At 52.3% G+C, this 17,927-nt stretch overlaps 1 protein-coding gene across 1 annotated transcript; it reads left to right on the top strand.

Annotated features, from left to right (window-relative positions):
• Positions 1–989: 989 nt before the first annotated feature.
• LOC119109179 (dystrobrevin beta) lies at positions 990–5,251 on the top strand (the record flags this gene model as incomplete). The annotated part of the gene is given in 4 exon segments (XM_037232754.1): positions 990–1,111; positions 1,846–1,996; positions 2,378–2,509; positions 2,803–5,251. Coding segments are annotated over 4 exon segments (462 nt in total), but the record flags the coding sequence as incomplete, so codon positions are not given.
• Between the last annotated feature and the right edge of the window lie 12,676 nt (positions 5,252–17,927).

Raw genomic sequence — 17,927 nt, 5'->3', positions numbered from 1 at the left:
CGGGCCGTGAGCGGTCACACAATCGCCACGGATGGGGAGGGCCGCAGCCGGAGAGCATAGCAGTGGTGGGTGGAGCGTACGGTATTTGACGGGCCGTGAGCGGTCACACAATCGCCACGGATGGGGAGGGCCGCAGCCGGAGAGCATAGCAGTGGTGGGTGGAGCGTACGGTATTTGACTGCCGAAGTTTAACTCTGATATCTCTTAAATTAGCGATGACGGGCAGCGGTCGGATTTGTCCCGTTTTGGCCTGACCTGATTGACCAGACCAGACCAGACCAGACTAGCACCGTGTGGTCGTGGTCCGTGTTTGGCGGGGCGTGAACTGCTCTCCGCGGTGACCTGACCTAGCCTGACCTGACGCTAATCCGATCGTGCGCACGCCCGCAGCCCGAGCCGACTCAGTCAGATGGAACGGCAGGTGGACGAGGAGCACCGCCTGATCGCCCGCTACTCGGCCCGGCTGGCGGCCGAGAAGTCTCAGGTCGGTGACGTCGCCCGCCGGGCTCGGGAACACGCCTTCGGGGCGAGGGGGTGGGGGTGACGCCGCTCGCCGGGCTCGGGAACACGCCTTCGGGGCGAGTGGGGGGGGGAAGGGGGGGGCACCACCAGCCGATATTGATCCCCGGTCGGTGGTCTGGGGGTGATTGACGGGCGGATAAAGCTCTGCGGTCATTCCTCATTCGGGGCTAGGTAATCGGATTGGATGCTATTTTTGGATGGTAAGCGGAGGATGGCTGTCTTCTGGCAATCTGATGCGGGCATTTAGGTTGGATTGCACCGTAATGCTAATCCCCAGAGCTTGGAGATCCGGCTTAGGACCTGGCAGCATTCTCATGTGGTGAAAGCCCCTCTGATTCTGGATGGCCTGGTCAGCTGGAGTGACCTCCACTCCAGCTGGAGGTCACTCCACTTTAACTCCAGCCACCCGCGGCGCTCTGACAGTGGGATCGTGGCGTCCAACACTTTGTTTGTCTGATTCTCCTCAGATTCGCACCCCGTCGGACAGCGGCAGCGCAGAGAGCAGGTCACGCTCTCAGCGCGAGATGATCGCGCAGTTGGAGGCCAAGAACCAGGAGATGATGCGCCAGATCGCCCGCCTCCGCGCAGGGTACGTTCCGCCGTCGCGGGGCGCCGCGCTGTCGCCGTACACAGCTGGAGCCGTCGCTCCGTGTGATGTTCCGTCGCCGGGTCGTTGTATTGTCAGCATACTCACCTACTCCGTGTGGTCAACAGTGACTGGTTTTTGCAACGTTCTTTTTTGGGTGATTTTGCGCTTTGGAAGGTGTTTTATGTGTCGCAAGGTTTTCGGTTTAAATGGCCACGTTCTGATTTCTGAGTCGAACGCAAATATTGGCATTCCTGCAAGCAGCGATGATGTTATCGGCATAGCCACTCCGCGTCCAAGAAGCTGTAGTACAGAAGTCAAGCTCAGCAGTCCTGGAATGTGACATCATTACATAAAGAAAGAAATGAATTTGGTCACCAAATGCTTTCTTCCCGGACTTCCGCCATAATGGCATGCTCTGAAGTCACGATGACGCTCCGAGAAGGCATCATCGTGACAGAACCCGGTTTTCAATTGTGAGAAGACGGGAAGACTCCATTAGAGCAACCAGTCTTTCGTGCAACCACAATAACCCCTGAAACAAAAACAGAATTGCAACGAGCAGCTCGTAGGGACCGGCGGGTGTTCATGGGAGATCCACGCCGTCGCCTTGTTCTGGGGCGGCCGAGCGTCGCTGGTGGCTGGGCATGGCTCGAAGGAGCGGCCCGCCGTCGAGCGGCGCGGCGGCCGCCGGGTCTGGCCCGTGCCGACACGGCTCCCTGACCGTTACCCGACAGGGCGCCGGCGGCCTCGGCCGACGCCGAGCTGGTGACAGAGCTGCGCGCGCTGCGCCAGCGCCGCGGCGAGCTGGAAACCCACCTCAGCACGCTGCAGGACTCGCGCCGCCAGCTCATGGGCCAACTGGATTCGCTCATGAAGATGCTGAAGGTGAGCTGCGCCGGATGAACGAAACGGGTTCTGCCCTCCAGCGGTGGAGCCGGTGCGGTCCTGGCGTCCCTGTCGACCTTGTTGACCTTCGCGGGTGTAAGCGCGGCCCTGACCCCCGCACTGCTGGCCGGTGTTAGAGCCCCCTGGCTGTCGCTGGGTACGACAGCTGATGGCGCGGTCAGACTGTGACGCGCGAGCGGCTGCTGTGTGCGTCTGACGGTGCGGTCAGACTGTGACGCGCGAGCGGCTGCTGTGTGCGTCTGACGGCGCGGTCAGGCTGTGACGCGCGAGCGGCTGTTGTGTGCGTCTGACGGCGCGGTCAGACTGTGACGCGCGAGCGGCTGTTGTGTGCGTCTGACGGCCGTTCGGGGGTGCCCGCAGAGCCAGCAGCTTTCGCCGGTCAGCGGCTCTATGTCGCTGCCGCGCACCTCCAAGTCGGCGCCCAACACGCCGGGCAGCACGCTGCGCCGCGCACACCGTCAGAACGCGGCCGCCCAGCTGGATGCCGACATGGTCAGTGGTGGCACCCGGTCGCTCGTGGGCTGTGGGATACGTCCGAATCGGGGGCGATCTGTGGCGGCGGGTGGCGTCTGACTTCAGCATCCGAACCAGGACCATGCGTCTCCATGCTGTGTCAGGACCATGAGCGTCCGTTTCAGTGTGTACGGTACCGGTGCGCACCCCCTTGTAAGACGCGCAGTGGTTCTGGCTACGTTACCTTGCTCAGATAACCTCCGAGTGGCCAGAAGAGCGCGGTGTTTGAGTCAGGGTATCAGGCCAGTGACGTGCGCGACTTCTGTTCACAGAGCGCGCTGCTGGACCCTTTCTCTCCGGGAGAAGACCCCGGCTGGCTGGGCCGGTAACTGTCAATCGCTGTCGGAGCTAGACTCCTGCGCTAACGTAGATGGCAGCACCGTGTGCCCGCTCCCGGCCGCAGTTGGTGGCGCCGCCGGTGGCCACGCGTGTGAGCGGCGCTCGGGGCGAAGCGCCGGTCGCGCGGGTCCTCCGCACTTGTCCTCGGGCGACTACCGTGCTGCTGCGAGAGTGCCCCGGCCGGCTCATCTGCGGGCTCCGCAGCCGAGACGGGGCGCCGCCGGTGGCCACGCGTGCGAGCGTCGCTCGGGGCGAGGCGCCGGTCGCGCGGGTCTTCCGCACTTGTCCTCGGGCGACTACCGTGCTGCTGCGAGAGTGCCCCGGCCCACTGATCCGTGGGCTCCGCAGCCGAGACGGGGCGGCGCCGCGCGCCTGCGCGGAGGGGTGCGACTGGGCATGTCCAGGGCGTTGTTCCGGCCGTCGAAGCCTCGCCGCCGCGCGTCTGTCACGGACCGCCGTCTCATGTGGGCGGTACCAGCCGTGCGGAGGATGGTTCGTCCACCGGCCGTCTCCAGCAGGACGTTGCGGCCCCTCGCCGAGCCGGCTCACGCGCAGCTGGAGCCCAGTACAAGTGACGCGACCTCTGTTGACCTCCGACACTGGCCGCTGCCTGGTTCGGCCAGGTCATTGGTGCCGCAGGCGCTGGCGGGCCGGTCAGCGTGGGCTCGTGGTGGTGTGCGAGTACGTGCGGGCCCAGTCGGAAGTTAGAGATAGGGAGTAACGCCAGGCATTATGGTCTGAATTGGATCTGTTGTCGAACTTTGTGGTATATGTTCGTAACTGGACGGTGAAATGTTGCGCGATAAGAACCCCTGTGCTGTTACTTTTACTAAGCCAACACATGTGATGTAACTGTCCCATATTTTACAGCATGGTATATATTCTCACAGCCAGATGGCTGCTATTGTTTTATTGTTTGCAGATTATTCTCAAGACATGCTCTTTATTCGTGCGTATGATTCAGATGTGGCACGGCATGTTAAACAATTATGTGAAGACCTTCCGGGTATTGTATTTGCATACCGTTGGTGAGTTTGGAGATTGTGAGGTCTGTGATGGCACTCGGTAGCTGTCTGCGAGTGATTTGGGCTGAAATGTAATGACTTAATGGCGTGAGGGCGGTTAGAGCCAATCTGTTCATGGTACCGAACTAGGTTCGGAACATGGATGATGGCTGGAGCGATTTCCCCAACCGCCTCTGGTCAAGATGCCATTTGTATCATTGCTCCGATTTGTATTTGTGATGAGATGTCATTTCAGGGCGCTCTCCGCGCATTCTTCCACACAGAACTTGCATTCCGTGCGGGTTTTTCCAATGGCAGCTGTCATCGCGCGTGCAGTCAACGTAATATTCTCGCACTGGGCCGTACAGGTGGTATTGTCTGTCGACTCGAGGAGTGGCGTTCGATTCGTGTCATCGTGTGTCTCGCGGTGCTGGTGGCGATGCATACTCTGTTCTGATCGAATGGGACTCCTCGCGAGCCTGGGCCCCTCGGAACGGCCGGATGAACGATGCAAGTAAGTGGACACTTTCGGGTGACAGTCTCAGGTTTCCCGAAAGGCACATGCATTCCAGCTACTCGTTTCATTTTCCTGGAGCGTAGCTCCGGCTGCTGTCGAAAAAGAAACTGCGAAGATTCGTATATGATACGCTTTTTATTTCTGTACCTGGCATTTGGCTGCTGTGACTTGTTTGGTCGTGTATTCGTCTCGCATTTTTACCGAACGCACCAGCTAATTGTCATGGCGTGTTACCGGTGGATCCATGTGCTGTGCGAAGAAATGGACCGGATGCTAGTCCTGTGTTACCGGATGGACTGATCGGTTGTCCTGCTGGCTGTACATGGCAGGCCAGCCGCTGTTTGTGCGGCATTATCAGGTCCACCTGGTAAGGGAGCGAAGGCGGCTATCCGCTATTCTCCGGTCTCAGCGGGTGCTGTGTTGCCAGTCGTCTGGCTACATTCCAAACAGCTACTCTCGGTGTGATCAAAGGTGATTGATGGTTTGCTTCGTGTCAAGTGGTGTCGCAGGACCCGGATCTGTTTACTTCGCCCGGTAATGTTTGTAAGTCGCGATCCGTTCGTGGCAGATGCAGTCGGAAAGTTCAGGCCCGCACGTGGCAACTGTAGCTGGAAAGTTCAGGCCCGCGTCGATGAGCGCGCCGTCCTACCAACGCTGGTTTCCGTGTCCAGGTGCAAGTGCGCCAGGGCATCCCCAGCTCTGCAGCTCCGTTGTCGTGTGGTGGACACTGTGTTCTGTGGTGTCCTGTCGGCTGGGCTGGCGAGGTCGGCCGGCGGGCGCAGGCCGCAGTCCGGCCAGCGTCACCCCCGGCGCGTCGCCTCGCGCAGCGGCTCCGCTCTGTGTGGATCTTGAATACAAACGACGGCTCTCACTCGTCTCGCTCCCATGTGCAAGCGTCGGGCCACACACACGTGGGCTCGCTGACGGCGCCACATGCCGAGCGTCTTGTCCGGACGGTACTCGCTGAATGCCACGAAGATCGGTGCCCTCTTTCAAAACTTGCCTGATACCACGGGCTCTTAGTGCGAGCGGTGCTGATTGTACTGGGGCCACGGACAAGGAAGGCCACGCTGCATGGAAGCTACCGTGTACTGGCGCTGAACGCTGGTAGTGAATGCGCCGTACATCAATCCGAGTGAAGTGGCTGCGAGCGGGGGCGGTGGGCCGAGCGAGTCGTACTGGGATGCTGAGAAAACTTGCGGCTTGAGCGGCCGGACCCGATGCTCCCGCCTTCTGGATCTGCCGTACAGACTTGAAGCATTTGCTTACAAAGTAGCCGGTCGTGATTTTCCTGCAGCAGTGCGTTGCGCAGTGCAGGCATGAGACCAGATAACCAGCGGCCGGAGGACGGCACGGGCGGCCGTATTGGCAACAGTGGGGTTGGCATGTGCGACCGGCCACGCACGCTCAACTGCACCCGATGGGTGCGACCGCTTTGGGTCGTTTTGAAGGACTGATCAGCACACTTGGGTAAGCAGAGCACGCGGAGACGGGTCAACGGGAGCGTGCCAATCCCACATTTCTCCAGACCGGCCTTGAATGCAAAACACTGGCCTGGGTCATGATCGTGCCTCACGAATTTTTGTAGCATCCTATATGATGCGGACACAGCCGTAGCTGCTTTATCCGACGTTTGGGCGCCAGTCCCACTACTTGTATCGCCAGCGCGTGGCGACTTGTGCGGAGCAGCTGTAGTAAGACGAATGACAAAAAATGCGAGGAACACTGTTGCAGTTCCAAGCCCACAGAAGCAGCCGTAATACACGGCGGTAATAAAAAGTGTTAAAACTGCCTGATATGACTCCCGTGTGAGAAACTGGCGAGGCCCGTGACTTGTTTCTCGTGCACCCCACAGCACCACGGCCCCACCTCGCCCACCACAGATCACATACACCCCACAACACCACGGCGCCGTCTCGCCCACCACAGATCACATACACCCCACGAGACCACGGCGCCGCCTCGCCCACCACAGATCACATACACCCCATAAGACTATGGCGCCGTTTCGCCCGCCGCAGGTTTTTCCGTGACTCGCGTTCGACGGTTGATGCAAGCGTCAAATTGGTTTTCAACTCGTGAGGTCCCACGAGCCGAATGACCCCGCCGCAATCACGATATGCAATTCTACACGGGTGCTCCCCCCCCCCCCCCCCCTGGGCATTCGAACTGCTTCACAGGCTCCGCGTTCTTCTGCTGGCAACGGGCGTCAGCGAGTGGCAGGAGCTGAATGTCAGAGGTGACAGCGTCCACAATGGTTTCCTCGTCTCCAGAGGTCAGGCGATTTATCTGGGACTGTGACGTCGGTCTGGACTGTGTGTGACGTCAGTTCGGGCTGTGTGACGTCAGTCCGGGCTGCGGTTCCAATCTGCTTCCCCGAGCGCCCGGCGGCCGCCGCGCTAGTGTGTCAGACGACAGCGATGTACCGCCGCTATTACAAGTCGAGGGCTGGCACACATCGCTCCGTAGTACGTGAGGCAGGCCCTCCAGGGGGTAGACGCAGCGGTGGACTGGTCCAGCAGATCCGTACAAGCCGCTTCGCTGATTGGGCAAACGCTCGGGCGGAACGAGCCGGGCGTGAGAATGGCAATCTCATTCTGATTACTCACATCTGATTTCTGGCTGCCAAAAGCCATCGAAAGGTCCGAGGCATCTCAAAACGCTTCGAAGACAAGTACCCAAAACGCAGCTGAACTATGGCTGTAAATAGCCGTCAGCACCACATCGCGCTCAACATAGAGTGAGCGTCGTCCCGCGGCCGGCAGGTTGTGGCATTGAGGTATGGTCCGGACGAGCAGGTGGCTGTCCAGATCAGCGGTGTTTTTTATTTTTGTGGGTTTGTGGCGCCCACGATTGTGTAAGAGTAGGCTTGCCGTAGCATCTGACCCGACATGGGTGTCAAGTAGAGGCCTTGAGATAACAGCGTCAGGGTCGTATGGCGTTCGTCGTGTGTTCCACACGATCGGGAAGTCGCATCACTTCGCAGCTTCAAGTTTCAGCGAGGTTGGGCACCGGGGGCATGGGGCCTGATATGAAAGTGAAGATAACGCTTTAAAATACAAAATGCATCGGTAAACACGAGCTCATTGCACGCCGAATGCGTGGGTGAACAGCTCATTGTACGCTAAATGCAACATATAGATGCTGGCTAAATGCTGGCTAGATAAGTTTACTGCTTTTATTTTTGGTCGGTTGCAAGGTTCGGAAATTTGGAGTCGATCTAGAAATCGCACCGCAGCCTCGAGGTAAAAATATACGCATTGCCCCACAAATCTTGTACGCTCTACACATAATTCAGCTGACTATGAAGGTCTAACTACGACCTTGATTTAAAATGCCCCAGGTGTGTGACTCACGCGGAGGTTTCCCTAGGTCGATGCGAGACCCTGTCACTGGGCTTCTCTGTGGCAGATGTCATTCAGTTATGGTAAGTGTAAGGTGGTGCACTTGGATAGTTTTAGTAGCGAAGGCATTAGCTACAAAATGGGAGGCTGGAAGTTGGACCAGATTAGACCAGATCAAGGAACAAAAGGACTTAGGGGCTATAATTTATTGGTATTTAAAGGGTAAAAAACAACGTGGTGCTGCTAGGAGCAAGGCGCTCCGGATGCTGGAACTTGTATTCAGGAGCGTTCATCAGACGAGGAGGAATGTTGTCAAAAAGTTGTACTTAGATTATGTCAGACCACAACTACAGTGTTTAGTACAGGCTTGGTCCCCATGCTTCCAAAAAGATATAGATAGACTGGAAGGAGTACAGCGAAAAGCAACTAGGACGACGGATGGGACTGGCGACCTAGAACATAAGAATAGGCTAAGGGCCTTGAATTTATATTCACTGAAATGTCGTAGACTTAGAGGGGAGATGGCACAGGTATACAAGATTATGAAGGGGATAGGTAAGGTAGATCTACATGGAGCACTGGAAATTAAGCCGAGACATAGAGGAAACCAGTTTTATTTAGCAAAAGGTAGGAGTAGAACTATGAAGAGGTGCATGTCATTTAGATAAGACGATAGCAATAGCCTTATTCCTAGGAGAAAAGGCACGAGAATAAGAATATAGTTGGGTTATTTCGGCAACAGGCTTGTATCGAAACAATAGCTGAAGTACTGCTTCTGCTATGTTCCTCGCTAATGCACTGAACAACTTAAAGATGTCATTTAGTCGGTGTACTGAACGATTGGAATGGGATGACAAACGAAGTTAGAGGAAGTCCGTCTCTAGAAACATTTAAAAACCGTTCGGACAAGTTCTGTCGGTCTTAAGATCTCATAGCTAAGTTTCTGTAGGTCACGTGACTAGTTTTGAGGATGTGTGCGGAACCCGAGGCAGGGCAACCTCGATGGCTCCTTGTGGCTTTTTGTCGGGCCGATATCTTTGTCTTATTGCTGATGCTGTCGCTGACTATGATGGCTTTGTAAAGCCACCTACGTGTGGAACCACTAGCCGCACGTTATGTGCACCATGACGTGGCCCAGGCATTTCCACGTGGGTATGCTGAGCTGACTGCAGACAGGGCTGGGCTGCAGAGAAACTAGGTAAGGTTGGAGGCAACCTTCCATGTGTTATTGTTCTGCTCCGTCAGTTGCAGGAGCATCGAGCGTGATGATTTTCGTAAAATGCATGGATCCCGTCTATGCGGACCATCTGTTTGCGGCTGCCGTGCATTTTTGTCTTTATCGGGGTGCAAATGTTCTTGCATTGCAGTTCAATGATATGATTTTTTAGGCCCAGCAAGCCGCTGGCTTGCTCAAGCTTTGTGTCATCTCCGACTCCTTCCTCGCCCTTTTGAGGCGTTCCTGCGCCTATCCTCTGAACGAGATTGCGAGTGTGAGCTCATGCTGGGTTTGTGGTTACATGTTTTGTTTCATCGAACAATGCCTGCTGTGTTAATTGTGCTAATATTGGAAGTGCAGCATAGCACAAGTAGCTGCAATGTAAGCCAAATCTTGCAGAAAGTATGAGCACCTCCCATGCAGTAAGAGTCCAAAAGGCATGGGTTCCCTCTATACAGTAACATCTTGTCTAAGATTCCAGTCCTCCACCCTTTCCTATCCGAATCGGTGTTACTCAAAGATTTTAAAACTGGTAAAAGCTTCGAAAAAAGGATCACCAACACGCACATGCAACGATTTGGATGAACAGGTTGAACAACACATGGTCGCAAGCGACCAGCGAGGCAGCGCGCAACCCCTGTACGAAGTGTAAGGGGCGTGTTGTCGGACTATGCGGCCTGACCCGAACCCACCGAACATTTCTGGCCGTCTCACTGCTTCGCACTTCATAAGCATGGTAAGACCGTTTAACAGGAAGATAAGTTGGATTTCAAAAAGATGTGGTTGTAACTATGCTGTCCCAGTGTTAGATAAGACAGTATTAATAGCCTTCCTCCTCGTAGAATAAGGTTTTAGTGCTGCCTTACTCATGTGTATCATGTTCCTCACCAGTGCACTCGGCAGCTAACTGTTCCAGTTTTTTTGACATCACATTAGCGTTATCCGTGCATTGTTGCATGACCAATGTGTCCGTTATCAGCCAGCTATGCCGGCCGCCGGCTCCTCGACGAGGCACAGGCGTGGTGCAGTGCAGCACCCAGGGTTCCATCACAGGGTCTCGTTAGGACCTCCCTTTTTGATAAAAAGGCATAACTTTATCCCATCGCCACCCGCATTTCCACTCCTATCTTGCTTCCTTTCCGCCCCCCCCCCCCCCCCCTCTGCTCTCCTTGACGCCTCCCAAAAAGCTACTATCCAACACTTGCATAGATTATGTTGTGTTCATAGCACTTGTCAAACAGAGCTTGTAGCGTATTCCAGGATGCCGGATCCCACGACCAAAGATATGGCGATCCAGCTCACCGGGTAGTTTTTTTATACCATTGCCAAGCGAGTTGATTCAAACCAAAATAATTTGTTCGACCTCATAGAGTGAGTGAGACAAGATTATGCCAGCGACCCGATATAGGAACGAACGATTAGACACGATATGATGCGAGATGCTTAGTCACGACATGATGCCAGTTTATGTCGCATCTTCTAACGTTTAATTAATAGTACAAGGACTGCAAGGTCTCTCCAGTCGTTTCAACATGATGTAGCTATTCCTACCGGATGGTCTTTTTCTGGTGTCATTTGCGCATCGGATCTGGTAGCTACAATGGTCTGGGCTTAATTAAGTAGCAAACAAGAGCCGCGTGATTACACAGAAAAAAATAAGCCAACGCATGTCACTATGAAAAAACACATGACCTGAACCATTTTTGTATAACTGAATGTCAACCTAACGTATCGTTCTTCCACCAGTGTAGAACATCTGCACCTTTTCATTGTTTTCACCCGTGACGCAATGTCTTTACTCGCGTAGAAAACGCGACATGCATCCTATGAGCCCTATTCACGCCAACATCATTAGAGCATCAACCTAAGCTGGCACCAAATCTAATATGCACAGAAATTAAGATAAACAGGAGTGAAACCTATAGCTTGTCGTCGAGTCCATCAATGGCGGATAAGGTTTATGAAGAAAACGTTTTGGAGCCGTTATTGTGTGCGCATTTGTAATGTTTTGCTTGCATTTTTGGCTCGTAGCAACAAGTCATATGTACCAGACATGTGAAATAATGAGCAAACTCGTGACCATGAAGAAGAAATGCGCACGAGGCACAATTTACCAGCCGGTTTGATTGATCTGAAGACCTTTAATGGGCTTTCCTCTTGTTCATTCTAATTTTCGTGCATTTCATATTTGATACCAACTAAGATTCCTGTCTGATAGCCCTAACGCAGAAAGGGCTATAGAAGGCCATTATATATTATTTTAAAGTTGTGTTTTTTTCGGAGGGCTGTTCGCTGCCAAAGCATTTTACTTAAAAAGCTTGGGCCCTAAGCATCTGAGGCTCAAGCAAATACATTGTTATATTTTGTTTAATGTCTTGAACATAGTGCGCGACATTCTGAAACCGAACACTTAACGAAGTGACACATCACGTCGCATAATACAAGCCCACCATAGAACACCAATAGATTGTATTCAAATATCTGCACATCGTAGCGACATGACTACACATCAATGCAAATGCATATGCAATACAAATATGATTTCAAGGTTGCACGAAAACGTTTTCCTGCAAATGTACTGGTTTGAGCCCCCAAAAAAATTACACGCGTCGTGACCTTGCATGGATGCTTTGGTTCGCAGCCGTGACCAATCTTCGTACAATTAAACTTAACACGCGCCCGGGTGGCCGGCTGGATACCCTTCGCTCGGGTGGGGGGTCAGTTTGACCCCCTGAGATCTCGAGAACTATGAGAGCTAGACACCAAATTCACAGGGTATATTGACCTGTATGTGAGCTCACTTAGGTCTCAGTTTGAGGTTCCTAAGTCGTGACCTTCGGGTCAAATAAGGTCAAACAAGGTCAAATTCCTGATTGGTCTCCAAAGTGCCCCGAGAACACAGATAACTGTTTCTAAGCAAAAGATTGCACGCTCATTTAAGATAAGTGACCTTGTTTGAACCTGTTGAAGGTCGTGGTGACCAAAACCATACAAGACTGCTATAATTTTTGCATTTGAATAATTGACATACATTACGCTAGGCAGTGTGTTCCTAACAACCAAATGTTGACCTGGGCCATTTTAGGTCGATGACCCATTGTGACCTCTAAGAAGCCCGTGGAAGATGAAGAATGCGGTTTCTGCTCTCAATAATTTCGAAATGAGCACCAGGAACTATCCCATACAGCAGGCCCTAAAGCAATAAAACAGGTTGGTTTTGACCTTGGTCTGACCTTCGTACCTGACCTCAGGTCAATGCAATTTGCTCATTCAGTTGTTTTGTTGTCTAAAGAAGCATTTCAAAGATGTATGGCTTTGTCAAACACTCCGTTGTTGCATCAGATTCAACGATTCCCTGCAAATTCGTTTCGCTGAAACCATGGCCTGACTTTGATCTGCCATAGGTCAGCGACCTTACACGTTACGCCTAAATTTTTTCGCTAAACGATCCGCTATTCAATTGTCACAGCTATGCCAAATTTGGCGCGGCTGCGCCGCGCCGTTCGGAAACCATTCTGGAAGAACCTTCGGGGGTTAATTTGACCCTCCTCACCCGGGCGCGTGTTGAAGTTGTACCCTTTTCACGACGCATTGTACGGACTGAGCTGTTCAATAATTCGCCCGCAGCATGCTAGTTTGAGAGCAAGCTTGTAAGCTTCATACTATGGCCTACGATTCATCTTTTGCCCAGCATTTGAAATGCCCAGGTTAAGACATCAAAAGTAATTCGCAGTGTGATCGAAATCTCAGATTTACGAGTTGCTGATATTTCAATACTGTTGTTAAGACTTTCAATATAACTATTAAGTCCTTTAACCTAAGTACTGTGATACTTCTATGTCAAGATGTCATAAAACAGACATTTTCAAACATCTTTCAATGAATTGTTGAGATGCTAATAAGCAAGCAGTACTGTGATACTTCTATGTCAAGATGTCATAAACAGACTTTTAACATGTCAATGAATGTCATAGCAAACAAGTATGTTCAATTATTTCAAGATGTCTTAAACAGACATTTTCAAATATCTTTCAATGAATTGTTGAGATGCAAATAAGCAAGCTTATCTTAAGTTTATTGAAGCGAAGCGGGGCAAAGCCTATCCAAATTCTAACCCATATCAAGTTGTCACAAAGATCAAAACGTTCATTTGCACAGATCAATTTGTCGTGAAAAGAGATGATATGTTACGATTGATATGTCGTGTAAAGCTATGGACACCGTAATGTCGTGTACATACGAGTAACGAGAGCAAACCAGCCCAGCGTTTGCCCGTGGACTTGGCCAAATCTAATCATCGCACAGGGATCACATTCACCACAACTAGGACCTTTTGTACACGTGATGACACAGCAGATAAATATTAGCATGACCATCTTCCACAGGTCGCTCTACGGGCATCTATGACAGGAGTTTGTCGTTACGCATTTTCGCCGCGGCCCACGGACGGGTAAGAGATATCTACTGACAACTGAAGTGCACAATAGCATTTGTGGCAATGGTCTATAAAATAAGTCAAGCAGACATTTTTCATTCTCATCCTCCGTTATATCACACCAACAGCATCTGGAAATAGCGTATCATGGTACCCCGCAGAACGACGCCGCTGGCAATCAGATAAAACATGGCGTTCTCCTACCATCACGATCTCGACCACCTTTCGTGCCATCTCCCCAGTGTTCCTTGTCCCACGCGCATTGAACAAGAACCTCACTGCTTCGTTCGCTAGCTTCCCACGCCACTTTTACATTCTCTCCAGCGATGGAAGCAACAGACTAGCACTACACCTCAAGAGCCAAAGACCAAAACGCCGCTTCAAGAAAGTTGTGGTGGCTATACTTGGCAGTAGCCGTACCGAAGCCACATGCCAGGGAGTACAGCTTCACACATTCAATTAAAAGCTAGCGGCCAGAAATAAGAGAAAAACATCAATGTTTAATAGTTTTAGTGTTTGTAACTAGTTTTGTCCGCGATTCTCCTCCCAATATTCTGATGGATGCTGAGAGTTTAGAAATCATCGAGAGCCCAAGAACCACCATATGTACTAAAATCCACGTACCCGCATTACTTCACCTGAAATGCTTATCTACCCATCCTCTGTTACACAAACTATACCACATTGCCTTCATAATCAACAATTTTCTTCCCGAATGCCAATTAAGGTGAGCACTGGACACGGAAATCAACCTTTCATAAAAGGTTGTTATAGCTATCGGCATCTGTCCACCGAAAAGTTGTGTTTCACCAAACATTTGCTAAGCTGTGACATGCTTCCCTGATTCACTTGGCATCTTTTTTTATAACTTTCCTCTTTAAGTTGCAATAACCCCGCAATGCCCTGGTCTCCCCCGAGGCCCAGTGGGTCGGGACGCAGAGGTAGTTTAATCACGGCAGCGCTTAGTCCATAGCCTTACTGCCTCACAGGGGTGGTAAAAGTGCATGTCCCGTCGATGACCAACTGACATACCGGTGATATTGCCGCCAGCAGCGTAGCGCGGCATTGTGCGAGTAGCGTGACCAGGTTCCAGCTTGTCTTGATATCTGCATCCAAAGCCCTTCTTTTGATTACCATTTTCAACATTTTTCGCATACAAATCGAAACTGTTCATACGCGATTTCAGAGAATAACTGAACAAAAAGAGCTTTTTGGAATCAAGCGCCGAGAGAAAAGATATGCTTGTCACCGACTTTAGCGATCAACAAGAGACGCGTCACTTCGCCAGTGCTCACCGACAAGGCGCAAACGTGGTAATACTCCAGGTGTTCGGGATGGGTTGAAGTTGAACTGCTCACTTCTGGAATCGGAGCTTTTTGCTCGTTTTATTAAAAATAGAAAAGGACTTTCATGTGGGTCCAATCCCTTCAGTCATATGGCGATGCATGGACAGAATCGGCTTACAAACTGGGTCAGGTTCAATAACCTGTCATGACGTTAATGGCCCCCTCTTTTCCCTTTTGGATGTGACGTTAGGTGCGCAGAAGAATGTAACGAAACTCGGCGGCGTATTTGACCAATCTGAATCGAACTGCTCCAAAACTCAGTGGGTGCATCAGAAGTCATGGGTCGATTAAGGCTTTTCTGCTAGGACTTGCCAGAATTCTGTAAGATTCCCACCTGGAGTGAACTCATTCAGTAACTCGCAACTACGAGCGATGTTGGTATTGCTAATTCATACGACCCTACAAATTCGGATGAACCACAATAAATGCTAGGACTGAATAGATCAGGTTGGACTCTATCGTATCCCTAATGGAGCTCCAGCGATAGATATCTGAAAGGCCCTCCCTTATGCACCCCTTTCGTCTGGACGCAAACCAGCTCAAAAAAGGCCTGCACTTTCGAAGTATTAACTTACAATTATAACCAGTGCTGTGTCTTGCAAATCATTTCTTGTAAATGTCTAATTTTTGGGTCAACACGGCTAGTTACAGGATACACGAAGAAACCACAAAAGAGTTTTTTCCGCCATTTTGGCACCGAAGAGAGCAGCAGTTTGCCCACCTGAAGTGTTTCCTCCGAGTCGCTAGCATTGTGTGCATTGCATACGTTCCTGAACGTAGCACCACGCTGTGCCGACACCAGCGTACGAGCTTATTTAAGGGGTCCCGTGGCAGCGGATCGAAACCGGCTCGCCTGCGTTGAGTCGCTTACAGCACACGATGCTTATGACTCAAGGAAGAGCGCACCGGTGATTGCAGCTCACCGCTCACTGCATACATGACTCGGTACCTCACACACCACACGCTCCACGAGAAACATGTTCAGACTTAGGTGAGGGTGAGGCTCGCCGTCACCACCCTCTGCGTGGCCCGTTCTCGTCAGGTGCAGCGCTGCTCTGGTGGCACGGCGCGGTGAGGGGCCGTCGTACCCCCGCCGGCACCGGCCGCCTACCCGCCAGCCGGGCCGCAGGCGGTCCCAGTCAGCGCCAGCGCCAGCAGAGCCGACACCGTCGCCGCCGCCGCCGCCCGCCAGCCGGCGGTCACGTGATGGCCCGCGGCGCCGCCGCAGGTGGCAGCCGGGATCGGTTTGGGCTTCTCTGGGGACGACATGGCACAGTGGTTATCACCAAGGCCGCAGGGAACCGCTCTGGGGTATGTGTGTGAGGAGCGGGGGGGGGGGGGGCGAATGGCGTTCGGCAAAATAACAGCATCACAGAGGCAACAGTACTGTGGGAGAGCAGGAAATGACACTCGGCAAAAAGAGCAGCCACGCATGTAAGTGATGCTGTGGGCTGGACAAGAACGGGACGTTGACGCTGACTTTCTGTCACAATTTCAGCTCAGTGCAACGGGGGCGCAGACTTATGGAGCAACTGGCCTGTCTTTCCGTGCACACGGGAGAGTTTGTTTATGAAGCTTCCTCCGGGTCGCGAACACTTTTGCCCAGTGTCCACGTTCTTGCACACGTGGCATACGCTGTGCGGGACTTTACGGAGTACGAGTTAATCTGGCAGCGGCGCGGCTCGCGACCCGCACTCGAGTCAGGCTGAGCTTCGTGGCAGCCGGCGTCGGTGTGACGTGGCCTTGTGACGTGTAGTCTTCCTTTCCTTACAGCGCGTGGATCGCTGCCTCTTTCGTCACGAAATTCGCTTTCGCGTCATTGGGTTATAAACTTCAAAGAGCCGTTGAAGATAGCAGAAGTTTATTTTCACGAATACCTATTTTTCTGTTGCGAGTGCCGCGCAGTATTGCAAGGACACGCTTTGGTAAAGACTGCCTACTTCGCGCCTCAATTTTATCTGGGTGTCCGCAGCCGTCCGTATGCGCAGAGCGCTGCGAGGCGCTCGATATGCCTAGGGCCCCATCGGTATCCGAGAGAATGACACGGGGTCAGCCGAAGGAGATGGATGGTGCGACGTGACGGCGCCGCCTGACGACCGCGCCGCACCATTGGTCGTGACGTCAGGAGATCGGCCCGTGCCGCCCGCACACGCAGCCCGCCAGATATGTCAAACGCCGGGTGTGCGGGGCGCAGTACAGGGGCAATGCTTTTGTGCTGCATGTGTGCTGCTGGGGGAAGGACAGCACGTAGCGGCGTGTACTGTTGGTTGTACTGTTGTGTTGATTGCGTTGAGCTCGGTTGCAGTGATACCAAGATAAATAGAAACTCTTGGTTAGTATTCACACTTAAAGAATATCAAAACATGATCCCTGATTTGTATAAGGTACAGAGTAATCCTACATGTTTACGAAGTGTTTGATTTTGGCCGTACGACAGGCATATATCGCGCACGAAAAGTCCTGGTGTATGGTGTTCGCTTCCGAGTCCCGGGTCCTATATCAATTACATCACGTAAGTCCAAGTCCTAAGTCATGGGACCTTGAGTCAAACTACTGGCCCCGATCTAAGTCAATCCAATTTTACTCCGTTGATAACGAGTCCTTGGACTCGCACCTGAGGTCCGAGTCCTCGGAACTAAGACCAAAATCCGAAGTCGAGACCTATGGCTCTGAATCCAAGTTCGAAGGTAACTAGGTAAAAATCATCGGGAATAAAAGCTGCCAGGCTTAAAGATCGTCAAGAATAAGGACTGTCAACTGTAAATATGTTTAAGAGTAGCATCCTACGTAACCTAGCCCCTTAAAATAGGCCAGCTTACCTAACCTCCGTAGGCTAATTGCTGTGTAGCCTCTTATCAGCCAGCCGCATCTAGCGTTTTGAATGGCTATGCCCAGGAACCCAAGCCAACTGCACGCACCACGACTTGACATGACCTAGCTCACCACCACTAATACTGTGTCAAAATCAAAACTGACCGCGTTTGGTTCATATGCCAAACTGAGGCTGAGGGCAAATCAGGGAGCTGACTATATGAATAGGAAGGCGCGAATCATACGAGCGCTGATCTTAGTCAAACGTTGAGTCTTACATCAAGTGCTTTTGAGCTCAAGCATGGGCCAAAGATTCCAACGGCAACATCCCCTCAAAAGGTTTCTCAATCTATGTTTATATTCAGGACCTGTTTATTCCATGTCA

This window comes from Pollicipes pollicipes, unplaced genomic scaffold, assembly GCF_011947565.3.
Source record: "Pollicipes pollicipes isolate AB1234 unplaced genomic scaffold, Ppol_2.1 Scaffold_7231;HRSCAF=8579_pilon_pilon_pilon, whole genome shotgun sequence".
In the NCBI taxonomy this organism is placed as follows: domain Eukaryota; kingdom Metazoa; phylum Arthropoda; class Thecostraca; order Pollicipedomorpha; family Pollicipedidae; genus Pollicipes; species Pollicipes pollicipes.
This window is presented reverse-complemented; position numbering and strand designations above follow the sequence as displayed.